Raw genomic sequence first — 18,835 nt, 5'->3', positions numbered from 1 at the left:
CAGGTTCTGGAGTCAGAAATACCCGATTTTAAATCTTAGCTCCATCACTTACAAATTGATCTTGGGAAAGTTCCTTAACATTTTGTGCTTTAGTTTCTTTATCTGAATAACAGAGACAATAATAACTGAACCTACTTTGTGGGCTTTTGTGGATTTAAAGGGCTTCCATAGTGCTTGGCCCACGGTAAGCTTTCAACAAATGGTAGTGACTCCCTATACTCTTAGTCTGTATTTGGAAACAGAATGATGTTGACTATTCCTAATATTTCAATTTTTATTTTTGGAGAGTTTTACATAGATGTCATGTATACTTACGTAGTTACATGGGTACATCATATACACTCAAATACATATGTGTCTGTATCATACATGGGGTTTTTCATGGATACTGGTACTTGAATGGGCAAATATTATCAAATTACAGGGCCCATGTTAGCTCAGGGATGAATAAAAACCTGTCAGGTGCTACAAGTGGCTTCGTAAATTTCCAAATCTTAGTGATGATAAATTGTATTTGGATTTTCCCAAAGTGTTTCCCTAAGCTTAGTAGTTTGCTTCCTTAAAGAATCAGACAGCTCCTCTCGTCACTTTACATTTACCACTAGTTCTTGAACCAGAAGTAGTCGTGACTATCAAAACCAGCCCTCCCCAAAAGTGCTCTGGTTCACAGGGACACCAAAGAGCCACAGTGAATAATTATTTAACTATCGCTAATCATTACCTCTCCCATGGGGGCCTGTTTTAAAGCAGTCCCAATAGACCATAACTCCAAAGTCCAAACAGTGATGATGTTTTTCATTAAAACTAGTTTAGAATGACTGTTGATTAGTTTACTGTGCTTTTTCGAAGGGGAGGATCAGAGAAACCACCTAATACACGGGAAGTGTGAGGGAAGATTCCAGAGCGGAAAAAGATAGTGACCTTGACCAACTGTGGTTAAAACAGCTTGCGTGTGTGAATTTGATAAAAACATATGACCATAGGAATCATTGCTACACTGCCTGTAGATGAGCCTATGTTATAAAACTTCAGAAATGGGCAGCTTTTCTCTGAGGAGCTTAGGAAGCCTCTAAGTGTCCACGAAGGCTTTGGGCAAGTGTTGTAGGAGCCCCGCACATCCCTCAGGCCTTACCACCTAGTCTACTCCAGCTACCTTCCACCTGCCAGTGCCAACATCGCCTTAGGTGGAAGGCCACTCTGCTCATACATAGGACAGGATGGAATTTCCTGGACAGAATGCCATCCAGTAGTAGCCAATGGCTGACAAGAGTTAGCGTATAAATACCCTAGCTGGGTCTCCCTGGTGGCGCAGTGGTTAAGAATCCGCCTGCCAGTGCAGGGGACACGGGTTTGAGCCCTGGTCTGGGACAGCCCTGGTCTGGGAAGATCCCACATGCCATGGAGCAACTAAGCCCGTGTGCCGCAACTACTGAGCCCGTGTGCCAACTACCGAAGCCCGCGCACCTAGAGCCTGTACTCCGCAACAAGAGAAGCCACCGCAATGAGAAGCCCACGCAACACAACAAAGAGTAGCCCCTGCTCGCCACAACTAGAGAAAGCCCACGCGCAGCAACGAAGACCCAACGCAGCCAAAAAAAAAAAAAAAACCCCAGCTCTCGTGCCCCTTCAGTTAAGTAACCTGGGGCATGGGTTTTATACCATTTCTCCGAGTTTTCCTGTAGGATTAAGCTCTAGTTGTCCACAGTGGAAGCTGGCTTGATAATGCATGCTTTGTCAGCTGCCTTCTCTCCCTTTTCACATTTCCCCACTCTCCTACCAGTGCTATCTGCACCTCCCAAATAAACTACTTGCTCTCATATGCTTTGCTCAGATTCTGCTTCTGGGGAAACCCAAGCAAAGACAGGTTTGGATAAATGGAAGCACTCCTGGAGAAAAGCAAATATTTGGCCTCATGCTGATAGCTGACCCTGGGGTTTCAAAGGAAGATCAGTCACTGGGATGGGGTTAATCTCTTGCGGTTCATTCTATTAACCCAACTACTAGTTTGCTGATGAGGGCTCACTTTCCCTGCAGTCACTGGTCCTGGAATCACCCCACCTGCCATGCGGGGAGGGGTGTGTGCGTCAGCCAAGACCTATGTGGCTGCTGCTGAAGCGGAAAACAGTGCAATGTCATCAATCAATGCCTCACACATGCTCTCAGCCGGAGGGCAATTAATGTTACTCAGGACGAAAACTAATAAGGCTGCGGATGAATGTGTTATTGAAGAGACCATCAGATCAGCCTGGCTGTAAGAAGTGACCAGAGGCAGTGGGAGTGCTCCTTGGCTGTGCCTGGCAACAGCTAGTGGAGAGCAGCCTTCTGTCTCAGGCTTGGAGGGGGTCTTGACGGGAAGATCAGTCATCTTCACTACTTCTGCTGTTCTGGGTTATCCCCTCAACAGACTCAGCAAATAGGGTACATTTCCTCCTATGGTTGTGGCTATGTTTTCTTTTTTAAAAGCAAGAAAATGGAATCCCTTCAACGTATTCAGGATATTTTTTGCTAGCCGTTTCCTTTTCTGTCTGCCTTTGGCTCTCTTACACTGCCTGTATTTCTCTCTTCCTCTTCCCTTTGACTCTTTCTCCCCGCAACCCTGCCTCATCTATCTCTGCCTCTGTCTCTTCCCTTCCTCTCCTCCTGTCCCTGTCTCTCTACCTTGCTTTTCTTTCTGCTTCCTTTTTTCCATCTCCTAGATTCTCTTTCTCTCTCTGTGCCCCCTTCCTCTGCTCTGGTTCCTTCGTTTGGTCCTTGGAATATTTTCTCATGTTCCAACATTCTTTAAAGTAGGTTCATTTACCGAGTCCTTGATATATCCCCCAAAGAAAAGCAGTTATGGTTAAAATCTCTCCATGTCATCTGTAGCCAAATAACCCAACATAAAACCAGTTAGATTCATTTTTAAGTAAAATTCCTTCTTGGGCTTTAAAAGCGTGACTCCTAAAGTTCTCTATCTGGATAGACTGTCTGCTTCTCTGTTGAAGCCCCGCTGTACATGCTGAACATTACTCAGGCAGTGGGGTAGCACAAAGTTCAGCCACCTTTTTGAAATAGGATTCAAGTGTTGTCTCCTCCTGTTTGCCTAGAGAGGCCGAAGGAAAAGATAGTAAAGGGTGAAGGCAGCTGTAAAGACCTGCTGTTCACCGCCACCTGGGGCTGTGGTTTAGCAGCAGCAGTTCATAGGTGGGCCTGTGAGGGAAGAGAGGACGCAGGCAGCCTTCATACCAGAATGGAGCCAAGATGCCCACAGGCTAATTCTGACTGGATTTGAGATGCCCCTGATATTGTCCGTCACAAGACTGAGACCGCCCCCAACCCCGGAACCTCCAAATAACTCCTAGTTCTATATCATCAGCCCAAAGGCAGAAGGACTAAAAACCTGCTGGAAAGCATCAAGAGGAGAGAAAGAATTTCCTCTCAAAGTCTCAAAACGATCTTGGAAACTAAAATTCCAAAGAAAGTGAATAAACCGTATGCTATGAGAGACAGTTGACAAAACCATCGATCAAAACACAAATTCACTCAAAATGAAACTGAAATAAGAAAACAGCTTAAAAAAGATTTGCTCATAAGTATGCCTAAGATGACAGGTTAAAAAATAAATTTTCATAAACTAAACAGGAAATTATGAAACAAAGCAGACTTAAAAAAGAGTCAGTACATATGAAAGGAACCGTAGAGAAAACTTAGAATGAAAAATATAGTTACTGGAATTAAAAATAGGATAGGATAGTTCCTCAAAAGATACGATAAACTGAAATCTAGACACATTTGAATAGAGACTTTGTGAACTAGAAAACAGTCTTGAATAATTCATCCAGAATCTAGCACACAGATCCTGATACCAAATATAAAAGATAAGTTATAACGTAGAAGGATTGAGAAATACATAAGCATAATGCAAGTGCCATGAGAAAAAGAAAAAATAAGAGAGGGAAGTTGAAGAAGCAATATTTAAGGAAATATTGATGAAAACTTGCCATAACTGAAGAAAGACTTGAATCTTCAGAACAAAGTTCATTTTGAAACCGAGCAGGACAAATAAAATTATACCACCTTTAGGTACACTGTAGTGGAAATGAACAGCAAGGATAAAGAGAAAATATCTTAAAAGCTACCAAATAGAAATAGATACAATTAGAAAGAGAGTAGGCTTCTCATTAACAATACTTGCAAGAATACAATGGAGTAATATATTCAAGCTAGAAATTTATGTGCATATAAATTCGTATTTAAGAGTGAGGGAAAAATAAAAATATTTTCAGATTTACATAGGCTGAATTTATGACTCACAGACCCTTCCTGAAAGAAATATTAAAGTATATACTTTGGCAAGAAGAGAAGTGAGTGCAGAGGGAATGCTTAAGATGTGTGAAATAACAGTGAACAAATAAGTTGATAAAATATGTCAGTAAGTTTAATTAATGACTTAAAAAGTGTCAGTGAGTTTAATTAATGACTTAAAAAGTAATCATTTTTTATAAACATGAGTGAAACTAAATCTCAAAACAACAATAAAATGGTGGGGGCTGTTCAAGGCATAGTTACAGCATGTTAAAATCTTTGCCTTAGGAAGGAGGATAAGTAAAACTGAATAACTTTTGCTTACAAAAATTTATACTTAAATATGTTTTTAAAAGTTGATGGGGGGCTTCCCTGGTGGCGCAGTGGTTGAGAGTCCGCCTGCCGGTGCAGGGGACACGGGTTCGTGTCCCGGTCAGGGAGGATCCCACATGCCGCAGAGCAGCTGGGCCCGTGAGCCACGGCCACTGAGCCTGCGCATCCGGAGCCTGTGCTCTACAATGGGAGAGGCCACAACAGTGAGAGGCCTGCATACCGCAAAAAAAAAAAAAAGTTGATGGGTGACCTCCAAAAAATAAAAAAGAAATGTCCAAATACAAAATAATAAAAATAAATTTAAATGAGTTAAATTCACCCAATAAAAGACATAGACTATCACACTGGATTAAAAGCAAAACCCAAATCTGCTATCTTTAATTTATAAAATAAACTCCTAAAATCAAATCACACATAAAGGTTTAAAATAAGGATCTAAGAGAAATTAACCAGATTAATAGTAATCAAATTAAAATTTGGGTAGTGATAGCAATATGTAAAGTGGAATTTAATTTAAAAAGCATTGTTAGAAATAAAGAGAAATATAATATTATAGTAACAGTAGAAATCCACCACAAAACATAGAAGGGAAAGAAAAAGGGGGACTTCCCTGGTGGCGCAATGGTTAAGAATCTGCCTGCCAATGCAGGGGACACAGACTCGATCCCTGGTCCAGGAAGATCCCACACGCCGCAGAGCAACTAAGCCCATGTGCCACAACTACTGAGCCCATGCACAACTACTGAGCCCACGCACCGCAACTACTGAAGCCCGCATGCTCTAGGGCCCTCGTGCCGCAACTACTCAGCCCGCGTGCTGCAACTACTGAAGTCCACACACCTAGAGCCTGCGCACTGCAAAGAAGAGTAGTCCCCCACTTGCCGCAAATAGAGAAAGCCCATGCACAGCAACGAAGACCCAACGCAGCCAAAAAGAAAAAAAAGAAAAGAAAAAGGAACCCCTTAATCTGATAAAGATCTATTAAAAACCTACCAAAAATCACATCTACTAATTTCTATTATTGTGTAATACGAGTCATAAACATTGTGTATAAAATTTATATACAAAATATGGGTTTCCCTGGTGCCGCAGTGGTTGAGAGTCCGCCTGCCGATGCAGGGGACACGGGTTCGTGCCCCGGTCCGGGAGGATCCCACATGCCGCGGAGCGGCTGGGCCCGTGAGCCATGGCCGCTGAGCCTGCGCGTCAGGAGCCTGTGCTCCGCAACGGGAGAGGCCACAACAGTGAGAGGCCCGCGTACCGAAAAAAAAAAATATTTATATACAAAATAAATGTATCTACAAATCAAAGAATAGATTTTTTTAAACAGCTTAACATGATTCTTAAATAGACTTCTGCTCTTTGTCAAAGCCAATACGACGGAAATTTGGGTATTTTACTCACTGTGCTTTAGAGTAGTGTTTGTATCCAGACAAGGTGTTTGATTTTCACAAAAACCTGAAGGTAGTTCAAAATTAGTTCAAGGAAACATGTGCTGAACTTCTTCACTTTGCAATCTCAACATCATACACTTTCTACATGATTTTCTCCTGGTAAATGGATTTTTCCAATTATATAAAAAATTAATTATTGTCCAGTTGAGAGATGTTACTACTTGTTTACATCAACACTAAAGACCTTTTTAGAATGAAAGAGATCACATGTAAAATTAATACGAGTGGCTCAGTGGGAGATTTTTGCAACATCAAAAACTAGAGTCAAAGGATTAATATCTACAATATACAGGGAAATAATGCAAATCAACAAAAAAAAGGCAGGGGAGATAGGAAAATGGATGAATTATATGAAAATACAAGTCACCGAAACAGAATTGTAACTGGCCAAACAAGAACAAGAAGAGATGCACAACCTCTCTGGTAATCAGAAAAATGCAAAGTAAAATAGCGATACACCTTGTCGTCATTTTATTGTCATAAAATATCAAGTGTTTGTGAAGACATGAGGACTCATGGACTACCAGCAGGGATTTAGATGGGTGCAGCTATTGTGGACAAAAATTGTGGTGTCCTAAGTGAAATTACACATATTCCCTACGAAATGGAACTCCCATTCCTTTGTATAGAATGTAGATGTACTCTTGCGCAGATCCATGATGGTAACTGAATAAGCTTGCTCACTGGAGCTTTGTTTGGGAAAACAAGGAGTTGGAGCAACCTAGCTGTTCATCAGTGGTGAAATGGATAAATAAAATGCATGCTATTCTGGAATTAAAAGCAATTGCACTGTGGAAAGATCTTAAAAACACATTCTCAAGTAAGAAAAAGAAATAGATGAGATCTAGGGACTTCCCTGGTGGTCCAGTGGCTAAGACTCTGCACTCCCAATGCAGGGGGCCCGGGTTCGGTCCCTGGTCAGGGAACTAGATCCCACATGCCGCAACTAAGAGTTCGCATGCTGCAATTAAAGATCCTGCATGACGCAACTAATAGATCCCGCGTGCCGCAACGAAGATCCTGCATGCAGCAACTAAGACCCAGAGCAGCCAAATAAACAAATATTAAAAGAAAAAGAAATAGATGAGATCTGTAAGACAATACCATTGTATAAATTTAAAGATACATGGTTTTTAGCTTGCAAAGATGCATATACATCAAAGGAGAGAGAACAAATACACTCAAGTGGGTTTCTGAGAGGAGATGGAGCCACGGGACTAGTGATTGGTAATGAAGAAAAATAAAACAAGAAAGTGACCATGTACCATCCCATGGTGATAGTATTCTGTGGTCTAGGAAATGAAAGAACTCAGATTTTTGTATCTGGAATTAAAAGAAAAGTGATTGTATTTTGTCTGTTTTTGTTATCACCCTTCATTCCCATTGAACCCTTTTATTAGTACTTTTAATTATACATTGTTTTGTCTTAACATTTTAAGCGAACATTCATGTTAATTGAGGTTAACTTTCATTTTGTCACCTCTTTTCATATATAACTTACTTTTCCTGTCTTACTAAATTGCCTTACACTTGCATGATGTTTTATTTTAAAACATTTACATCCTGAGGGAATAAAAATTCCATGCCAAAGAACTCTCTTTTGTGCTCACGGTAAATTCCATTATCACAGGCTCCACAGGGGATGACAGAGTTTTAATTTATAACCTACTATAAGCACGTTAAAACAATGACACACAGTTCATGCTGTTTGTGTGTATTAAATGAGTCTCTGGATCCTCACTAATAGAGTTGCAGAATATTTGAGATTGAAGATATTGTTTGACTGACCTACCTTATCCATTCATTTCACAGAGAAGGAAGCTGAGGTCCAGAGAGGGTAAGAGACCTGCCTGACACACAGCTGTAGTTGTAGAGCTAAGACCAGACCCATGCAATCCTCTTTACATTTATCCTCCTTGATCAGGCAGAAGTACATTTACCATGAAGCCAGTGAAGCTTAAGCTTCAGGGCCCTAACTTGCAGAAGCTTCTTCCACATCGCTAGTAGTGCCTGAGAAATGTGTTGACAGGGTCATAGGTAAAATTTGCAAAAGCAAGATGTTTGAAATAGAATTAGTTAAGACCACTGTCTCTTTCCATTCTGACTTCCTCTCTGTCACACCTCCCCCTCACGTTAGGGAAGACTGAAGTGGCCAAGAACATTGGATATTTGTAAGTCCGTATTATTTTTCTTAAAGAGTACTCCCACAATACCTGGATCCACCCCAACCTTCATTTATAATGCCAATAATACCTGTTACTGAGTGTTTGTGACCGTCCACGGACATTCTACCCAACCCAGGAATCTGAGAATCACCAACAACTTACTTCTACCCTGTGTTCTGCCCCTATCCCATCCTGCCTCTCTCTCAGAGGGAGTCACTGTATTAATTTTGTGTTTATTGTTCCCTTGTCATTTTGTTTTGTTTTGTTTCATCACATATAGTTATATGCTTTACAATATACAATTGTTTTGACTTGCAATGAACTTTGTGACAGGATCTTGTATTTTACGTAGTCTTCACCCAATGTATTGTTGCAAGCAGCTATGGTTCAATTATTTTCACTTCTGTTTAATGTTCCATTGTACAAATGTATCAAAATTAGTTTACCCATTCTCTTGTCAATGGCATTTGGGTTGTTTCACATTTTTTGCTATTTTGAACAGTGCTGCTATTAAACATTTTTGTACATATTTGTGGATAACCACTTGTAAGTTTCCTTGGGGTATACATCTAGCGGTAGAATTTCTAGTTCATAGAATTTAAGAATATTTAACTTTACAATATAATGTTTTATCATTTTCCAAAGTATTTGGACCAATATATAATGTATGAGAGATGTGTTATATAAGAGATCCATCATTCCACCTCCTTCTCAACACTTGGTATAGCCAGGCTTCCTATTTTTCACAATCATATGTGTATAAAATGGAATCTCCTTGCAGTCTTGTCTTCCCATTTCTTGATTACTAGTTAAGTTGTGCATCTCTTCATGTCATTTTCAAATCTTACAACAACTTGTAAGTTAGGGATTATCATCACGATGTCATAGATAGAGAAAATGTGACACAGAGGCTAAGTAACGCATCCAAGGTCATCCAGCTACTAAGTGATGGTTCAAGGATTCAAACCCAGGTCTGCCTAATCAAAACCCTCACACTTATCAATCCTGTTATATTAACCACTCTATTTCTTTCCTACAGATTGTGAGGAATAAGAATCTTGGAGAAGTTGCTGTTCTAGGTCTTGTAAGATTGAGAACCCAATCACTGAGAAGGCTTTCTTTCTCAAAGTCTGAATTAGTAGCCATTGACCCAAGAAAGCTAATGTCTGTGCACTTTGGGTATTTGCATTTAACAGAACAAGTCTTTGCAGGCGTGGAATGACCTGCTCTATCTAGCCCTCTGGGTTTGTGAAGCAGGTATATTATTCTGTTTGCTTGGTGATGAACTTTTAGACTAATACTTAATCATTTCATAAACACAGAGTGAGGCTTAGGAACCAGGAAACGCAGAGCTGCGAAAAAGTTGGCTTTTAATTTTTGCTCTCTGAGCCATTACTCTGGCAGGAAAGAGGGGATATCATATTTTATAGAGTTGCCAATTACAAAGATGTCTGGAATATGCAATTAATCTACCATAGTTTTTTTGTTTTTGTTTTTTTAATCAGAGCCTCTTTTGCCCTGGGCTCCAGTAACCTCACACAGAATGTCAATGGTGCTAAGACTGAGAAACCTTGCTCACAGATTAAATCTAATTTGTTGCGATCAAAACGGAGGAAATATTCAAATTATATTACTATAAGCACCATGCATATTTTAAGCGCCTTGATTTTGTTTCATGGAGGAAAGGCCCTCAGAGACATGAGCTAGAAGTACATTTTTAAAGTTAACAGGTAATGAACTTGAAATTCAGGATATATCACTGACATCAACATAAGAGATTAGCATAAGATAAATAGCATTAATGGAAATCGGCCTTTGATAGGAAGTAATTAGTTATTTCACACAGAGATTAATCATGGAGAGGTAGCATTTCCTTAAGGGCTGAAAGGAATTAGAAAATTGATCAGATACTTTTTCTCTGCAAAGTGGTAAATACTTAGAATAGCTTTAATAAAGAAATTTTGTTTTAGGTTTCATAGACTTTGTAAAGATATTTAGGATTTTATATTTTTTGTCTAATAGGTGGCTCTCATCTTCTAGAATCCATTGGTATATATGCTCCATGAGGGCAAAGATTGTTTTGTTTTGTATTGCATTGGGTGTTTTGTTTTCTAGTGTTTTCTCGTGATCTAGAATAGGAGTCAGCAAACCTTTTCTATAAAGGGTCAGATAAGAGATATTTTCACCTTTGCAGCATATACAGTTCACATCACAACTGCTCAAGTAGGGTCTTCAGTATAACTTGTAACTGGTTATTGTTTATTTGTATGAAAGCTATTGTTTTCTGTATTTGATTTTATCACCAGAAATGTACTAAAATTCCTTATCATTTGTAACAGTTTTTTAGTTTATTCTGTTGGGTTTTCTAGCAATAATATATATATTATTATATATACTATATAATAATATATAAAATTATACATATAATTTTATCCATGAGTAATGTTAAGTTTACCTCCTCCTTCCCAATTTTTATGCCTCTTGATTTATCCTCTAGTCTAATTGTTTTGGTTAAAAATTTTAAAATAATATTAAGAATGGTAATAAAAACTATCCTTGTCTTGTCCTAGTTTTAACGGGAAAAGCTTCTACCATTTTCCCATAAATCGTAATACTGAGTTTTTGGTTAAATTCTATCATGATAAGAAAGTAAATTAATCAATTCCTATTTTATTAATAGTTCATTTAAAATCATGAATAGAGGGAGACGCAAGAGGGAGGAGATATGAGGATATATGTATATGTATAGCTGATTCACTTTGTTATAAAGCAGAAACTAACACACCATTGTAAAGCAATTATACCCCAATAAAGATGTTAAAAAAATAAAATAAAATCATGAATATATGCTGAATTTATCAAATGCCTTCTCTGAGTCTATAAAAAGTATTATGTGTCATTTTCTTTTGATTTGTTAACCTTCCAATCTCCAGCTTACTTAGTCTTTCAAACATGTTTTTACACTCCCACATTTATACGGTAGAGTCAAACGTCATAGTGTCTAAGGAAATAGCTTCCAGCTCCCACTGATGCCTAGTTCCAATCTCAGTTCTAGCTGCCAGCTTAAACAAGATGCCCATGGCCTCTTCCACAGTTCACATCCTCTTGGATAGAGAGTTCCCTGAGAAAGACTCCCAGTGTCATTTTGTCTTTATTTGTCATCCTCTGGGATTATATTCTCTAACATCCACATTCCCAAGGCTACTGCCAGCCTCTCATACTGTCATCCACTAATTTTATGGTGGGAAATGCTTAGCCACAAGTATTTGCTCCTCCTTTGGAAAGCAGGGTATTTGTGGTGTCTTTGTATTGTGCTTCCCATGATTTCTTTCCCTGTACGCTTCCAGGTTGAGCTTGGCCACAGCAGAAAGTTGCATGAGATTGAGAAGTTCAGAAGTTAAGCAGCAGCTAGGCTTTAGCAGCTATATTTACAACCCTGCTGTAGAGTACCAGGAGAGTCGCCACCGATCTGCCAGCTCGTCTTGTCAGCCGGGGGCAGCACCTGGACACACAGCTCATCTAGCTCCTGACAGCTTCCCGCCTTAGCTCCTCTGGGACAAGCGCATGTGCAGTGCCATGGCAAAGCCAGCTTGCCCTGAAGCTTACCCACGGCACTGAGGCTGGAGGTTGAGAAAGACAGATGCAGCTTCCGGTTTGTCTTGGCTCTCATGTATGCCCAGCTCACCTCCAATTGCTGGTCTGGCTGAACTTCTGGCTCAACACTAGATGCAGAGAAAATAGCCTTCCATGAACTGCTCCACCATCCCCACAATAAACCCTATAATAAACCCGTTACTCTATGTCACGCATCATGTTTTGGCTTCTCTGTTGAACTGTGATTGATTCAGATTTTCTCCTAGAAATTATTTCACCCCTTCTCATTAATGACTTCAGCAAGTCTGCTGATACAATATTATTTGGTACAGAATCACTGAAATTTTATATACTTTATGTCCTAAGTTACACATCAATATTAAAATGTAATTGAATCAGCTTGAAGAAAATCTCTTTGTTTCTCAAGTGCTAGAGAATTATTTTTTTCTGAGGGAAAATGGTCTCCTGAATGGAAGCCACTGAAATTGCTGGTGATGTATACTGACTCAGCAACTCTAATAATCAGATTTCAGTCAAATTACTACATGGCTGTCCTGGAAGACCCTTGATCAAATTCCCTTGTGTGGAAGTTTCAATGGTCCTGGATTGCCCTGACTTAACACTCAATATCTCAATATACAATTAGTGATTTTTTCCACTCTTATGGGAAACAGATAGGACTGGAAATTGGGATTTTTTCTTTTGTACTTAACTAAGTAACACTGTGTGCATGTCCCTAAAGACCGTTTCATGCACTGCAACGAAAGAAACATGTACTGCTTAAATATCTCTGTGAAAGGTTTCTCTCAGCCCAGAGGTGGTGCTAGCCTGCTATAATGTCATAGTTTTACATTAGAGAGGGACCTAACAATCAGATGTTCCTCTCATGAGGCAATAGAATTGCATTTGGCTGATGATGTAGCCCATATTTTCTGCCACCTGCACTCTTTAAGGAATTCATCCTCTCACGGGCAAAACTCTCTGGGTTCATCAATTCCCAGCATGTCTCAAGCTCAGCACTACACACATTTGGAGCCAGATAATTCTTGGGGGGGGCTGTTTATAACATCCTGGCCTCTACCCACTAGATTCCAGTAGCACCCACCACCCCCGAGTTGTGAAAACCAAAACTGTCTTCAGACTTTGTGCCGTGTGCTCTGGGGGGAAAAATCACTCTGTCTGAGAACCACTGAGCATTTCGATTCAGACACACTCGGACATGGGTGAGGGAGAGAAGAAATCTCATAAGTGGAAGCCTTAAGGCATGGCAGGCACAATATGAATACATTCATCCCTCTGTGTCCTAGGGGGATTGGTTCCAGGACCCCCCGAAGATACCAAAATCCATGGATGCTCAATCCCTCATATGAAATAGCGTAGTATTTGCATATGAGCTACACACATCCTCCCATATACTTTAAATCATCTCTAGACTACTCATAATACCTGAAACTACGTAAATACTATGTAAATAGTTGCTGGTGTATGGCTAATTCAAGTTTTACTTTTCTGGAATTGTTTTTTTTTTTCGTTTGTTTGTTTTTAATATTTTCGATCTGCAGTTAGTTGAATCTGCAAATGCAGGACCCAGGGATCCAAAGGGCTGACTGTACCACTTAACATTGTTTGGGGAAGAGACTAAAGAGGCAGTAAGGATTCTATTGGACCCCTATGCCAAGTCAATGCTGTGATCTTCGTTACTGCCAAATGATGGGGCAGGATGGAGCGCGATACTATCCGTCTTAAGTAGCAGAATATACGTGATTCTCTCTGTGCCTCTGTCTCAGCTTCCCTGGGGAAATACATAAGTTTGAGCCTGAGGGTTGCTAATTATATTCACTAACTTCATGATAGGTGTCACAGTAGAAAAGTAACCAGTTATAAAGTAATCATGCAAAAAATATTGCATCTGGACTTCAGTTTCCAGTAATAGAGTAGGCAAAGATTTCAGACTGACCCTCTTGCTGAAAACAATTTAGAATACTGGATTAATAAAATTATTAAAATAGCTGATGGCAGGCAAGAAAGAAAGGAAAACGTAGGTAATAAACTGATTAAAGATGGAAACCTGGAGAGGTAAGTACTGCACCAAAGCAGTCTTTGACATTGAGAGTGGTGGCCAAACTGATGTGAACTTGAACTTCAGTGTCACACTCCTGTGTGGAACGGATATAGAAGAAACCAAGGGCCTGCCTAAAAGGAAGAGTCTAACAGAAGGCCCAGTCATAACACTGGGAACCCAAAGGGCTATTGTCTCAAGGGACTGCAATGAAAATTGCTCTCTAAATCTTTGCACTGAGAAGAGAGGGAAGAGATGCCCTCAGGAAAATGCAATCATAAGCTGCCCCTTTAGAGCCTAGGCAGCCCAAATTCATATTTCTTATAACACATATGGGTGTTCAACAAAACCTGAAACCAATCAAGTGGTTTAAGACAGGCTTGATAAGTGCCCACAACTGGCAGATGAAAGTAAAAGCCAAGCTGAATCACTTCGCTGTACAGCAAAAGCTAACACAACATTGTGAAGCAATTATACTCCAATAGAAAAAAAAGCAAAAGCCAATTCTCCCTATACTAGGAAGTGTATTCCAAATCTCCAAGGATTCCAGCAAATACAATTTTTAAGGAATACAAGCAAGAGACAAAAGAAATCATAAAAAAAGTCAAGAAAGTATGGTACCACGAGTGAGAAATAGCAGAAAAAAATAACAACAAGGAGTAACAGACTTACAAAGATTTCACACATTAGTCACAGAATATGAAAAAGCTAACGGTTACTATACTTAAATAAATAATGAGTAATTTAAAAAATACATTCAGGGGACAAGAGATTGTGAAAAATGGCCATGCAGATTTGAAATGGAACTTCTAGAAGTTATAAATAAACAACTCAAAAGAGGACCTTAACAGAAATCAGACCCAGTTGCAGAAAAAAACTAATAAACTGGAAGATTTATCTGAAGAAATTAACCAGAATGCATAAGAGAAAGACAAACACGAGGAAAATGTGGAAGAGAGGTTAAAAGATATGGAGAACAGCATAAGAAAACTAATATACAGCTAATCAGGATTATAGATGGCAAAGAGAAAGCAAATAGGCACTGGTAATATTTGAACAAACAGTATAATAAAGTGGAGTCACAGCACATAATTCATTCAACATGAATTCATAATTCACTTTCACAGGACGTGTTCATTCCAGAACATAAATACAAAATATTAAATAAGAAATGTTGAGTTTAATCCAGAAACACAAGACTGTTTTAGTACTCAGAAAGCAATCATTAACAAGAAAACGTGAAAATATATGTTAACTCAGTAGATGCAGAAAAAGCATTTGAAAAAACCCAGCACCATTTATAATATCAACATAAAAAATTATCCCAAACCTTTAGAAAACATCAGAATAGGAGGGAACTACTTTAACCTGGTAAGAGCAACTATTATGTTAAAATATATGAAATCACTGTTTTTGTAAATCAAAAATGGTCAAATGTCACTGATTTTTATATTTTTCAATCTAATACAAAAAGCTATAGCAAATATCATAGTCAATGAGGACATTTTAAAAGCCTTCCCGCTGATGTTCAGATACAAGGTGAGGGGTTCACTCATCATTTCCATTAAACATTGTGCTGATGTCCTAGTCAGTGCAGTAGGGCATGAAAAACAAACATAAGGTAAATTGGAAAAGAAGAAACAAAATATCATTATTTACAGGGGATGTGATTTATGTTTATAAAAAAGTCTAAACTATGCACATATAAATGAAAATCAATTAAGAGACTTTAATAAGATTACTTAACTATGTATGATATATACATACATATATATCTCTCACATTTCTTTTTATCTATTAAAAAAATTGGGAGGGAATGAGATTCCCATGTATAATATTGATACCATCAAAAATATATGTGCCTCTAAATCAAACAATGTGGAGTAAATTATAAAGCCTCAATGAAAATTATGAAAGACAAATCATTAGAGAAATATAGCACATTCACGGATTAGAAGACTCAGTATTGTCAGGGTACAAAGTCTCAAACTGATCTATAGTTAAATTCATAGCAATCAAAACTCCAACAATCGGGCTTCCCTGGTGGCACAGTGGTTGAGAGTCCACCTGCCGATGCAGGGGACACGGGTTCGTGCCCCGGTCCGGGAGGATCCCACATGCCGCGGAGCGGCTGAGCCCGTGAGCCATGGCCGCTGAGGCTGCGCGTCCGGAGCCTGTGCTCCGCAACGGGAGAGGCCACAACAGTGAGAGGCCCGCGTACCGCAAAAAAAACCCCCAAAAAACTCCAACAATCTTGGATATTGGCAAGCTGATTCTAAAATTTACGTGGAAGGTCCTGCTTAAAGTGATTCAAAACACCAACAGGATGGGACGCCGGCTTGTAAATCAAGACGCCAGTATCTTGATACCAATGCCCCTGTGTTGTACTACAATCTCTTGGACCACTTTTGGCCTCCGTTTCCTGTTAAAAGAAACAAAAGCAGTGGAACATAGAACATTCAAGAAAATCTTATTAAGGAGATTCCAGTCCAAGACAGTGACATACACACCGCACCTCCAGCTACATATGCAACAACTTTCTCTCGAAAACAACCTGAAAACGGGCTGAGCAGCGCCTACGCCTCAGGTGAAGGAGAGAAGGAGACACGGAGGGGGTAGGAGAGGCTGGACACAGATCGCCATAAACGCCACCCCTGAGCAGCAACTCGCAGTCAGGAGGGAACTCAAACCCCGAGCTTCTCCCTGTGAAGGCTCTGAACTCCCCATGGGGCACCCCCAGCTTTTAAGGCCTGCACCTGAGACATGAGCCCCCCCAAATATCTAACTTTGAAAAACAACAGGGCTCACTTCAGGAGACCCACACTACAGCCATCCGAGAAGCTAACAGTTCTGTAAGGATTGCGCTCAGACTCACCGGCCCAGGGCCCAGTGCCGAAGCTGCCTCCGGACGGTGTGGGAGAGGCTCTGTTTGCTGGTCCTGAAGCATCGGCCTGAGGGGCAGGCGTCTGATTGGACACATTCGGGAGCCTGCTGGGGTTCTCTACGAAGGAGACAGGCGGGCGGCATCTCTGTGCCTTCCTTCCAGGGCCAGGCGCTCCCAGGAGGGAGTTTTCACACATGTCAGATACCCGGTTTTACGTCAGGAGCCCGGTTTTACCTCTGGTGCCCCAGTATACGTCAGGTCCACGGTTTGACATAGGTGCTCGGTTTTATGTCTGGTCCCCCAGCTTTACATCTGGTGCCCCATTATTACACCAGGTGCCCCTGCTTTACATCAGGTGCCCTGGACTTTTGTCAAGTGCCCCAGTTTTAGACTGCTGCCGAGTTTTATGCCACGTACCCGGCTTTACTTCAGGCGCCCGATTTTACGTCAGGTGCCGGCATTACGTCAGGCGCCAGGTTTATGGCAGTCGCCCGGTTTCGCGTCAGGCGCCGGGATTACGTCCGGAGTTGGTTTTGCGTCGATTGCGTGGCTTTACGTCACGTGCCAGCTTTACGTCTGGCGCCCTGTTTTACGTCAGTGCCCGCTTTACGTCAGGCTTCCGGTTTTACGTCACGCGCCCAGTTTTACGTCAGGTGCTGACTTTACGTCAGGCGCCAGGTTTACGGCAGTCGCCCGGTTTCACGTCAGGCGCCGGGGTTACGTCCGGAGTCGGTTTTGCGTCGATCGCGTGGCTTTACGTCACGTGCCAGCTTTACGTCTGGCGCCCGGTTTTACGTCAGTGCCAGCTTTACGTCAGGCTTCCGTTTTTACGTCAGTCGCCCAGTTTTGTGTCAGGTGCCCCTGATTTAGGTCAGGTACCCGGTTTTTGGTTAGGTGCCGGGTTTTACGTCAGGTTCCCCAGGACTTACATCAAGTGCCCCAGTTTTATGTCAGGTCCCAGGTTTACGTCAGGTGTCACGGCTTTACATCTGATACCCGGTTTTAGGTCAGGTGCCAAGTCAGGCGCCGGCTTTACGTCAGTCGTCTGGCTTTACGGCAGGTGCCGGGTTTACGGCAGTCTCCCAGGTTTATGGCAGTCGCTCAGTTTCACGTCAGGCGCCGGGGTTACGTCAGGAGTCGGTTTTGCGTCGATTGCGTGGCTTTACATCACGTGCCAGTTTTACGTCTGGCGCCCGGTTTTACGTCAGGTGCCCCAGCTTTACGTCAGGCTTCCGGTTTTAGGTCAGGTGCCCCAGCTTTACGTCAGGTACCCGATTTTAGGTCAGCTGCTGGGTTTTCCGTTAGGTGCCCCGGGGTTTACATCAAATGCCCCAGTTTTATGTCAGGTTCTAGGTTTACGTCAGGTACCCGGTAATACATCAGGTGTCACGGTTTACATCCGGTACCCGGTTTTAGGTCAGGTGCAAAGTTAGGCGCCGGCTTTACGTCAGTCTCCCGACTTTACGGCAGGTGCCGGCTTTACGTCAGTCGCCCAGTTTTACGTCAGGCGCCGGCTTTACGTCAGTCGCCTGTCTTTACGGCAGGTGCCGGGTTTACGGCAGTCGCCCGGTTCACGTCAGGCGCCGGGGTTACGTCAGGAGTCGGTTTTGCGTCGATCGCGTGGCTTTACGTCACGTGCCAGCTTTACGTCTGGCGCCCGGTTTTACGTCAGTGCCAGCTTTACGTCAGGCTTCCGATTTTACGTCAGGCACTAGCTTTACGTCAAGGTCTCTGGTTTTAGGTCAGGTGCCCCAGCTTTACGTCAGGTACCCGATTTTAGGTCAGGCGCTGGGTTTTCGTTAAGTGCCCTGGGGTTTACATCAAGTGCCCCAGTTTTATGTCAGGTCCCAGGTTTACGTCAGGTACCCAGTAATACATCAGATGTCATGCTTTTACATTGGTGCCCAGTTTTACGTCAGGAACCTGGCTTTATGTCAGGGGCCGGGTGTACGTCAGGCGCCGGTTTTACGTCAGTAGTCTGGCTTTACGTCAGTCTCTGGCTTTACGTCAGGCCCTGGGTCTACGGCAGTTGCCCGGTTTTACGTCTGGTGCCCCAGCTTTA

At 41.5% G+C, this 18,835-nt stretch overlaps 1 protein-coding gene across 1 annotated transcript in view; it reads right to left on the bottom strand.

The window, feature by feature from the left end:
• The window catches only part of LOC307180822 (uncharacterized protein), a 63,802-nt gene extending 46,654 nt beyond the window's left edge, over window positions 1–17,148 (bottom strand). Inside the window, exon 1 of the mRNA XM_079911334.1 lies at window positions 16,765–17,148. Within this exon, the coding sequence (XP_079767460.1) occupies window positions 16,765–16,869 (105 nt within the window). The 5' untranslated portion in view covers window positions 16,870–17,148. The remainder of the gene's footprint in view (window positions 1–16,764) is intronic.
• Between the last annotated feature and the right edge of the window lie 1,687 nt (window positions 17,149–18,835).

The sequence above is a fragment of the Stenella coeruleoalba genome (assembly GCF_951394435.1).
Source record: "Stenella coeruleoalba genome assembly, chromosome: X".
In the NCBI taxonomy this organism is placed as follows: domain Eukaryota; kingdom Metazoa; phylum Chordata; class Mammalia; order Artiodactyla; family Delphinidae; genus Stenella; species Stenella coeruleoalba.
Note: the sequence above shows the minus strand (reverse complement) of the source record. Positions and strands in the feature narration are given on the sequence as shown.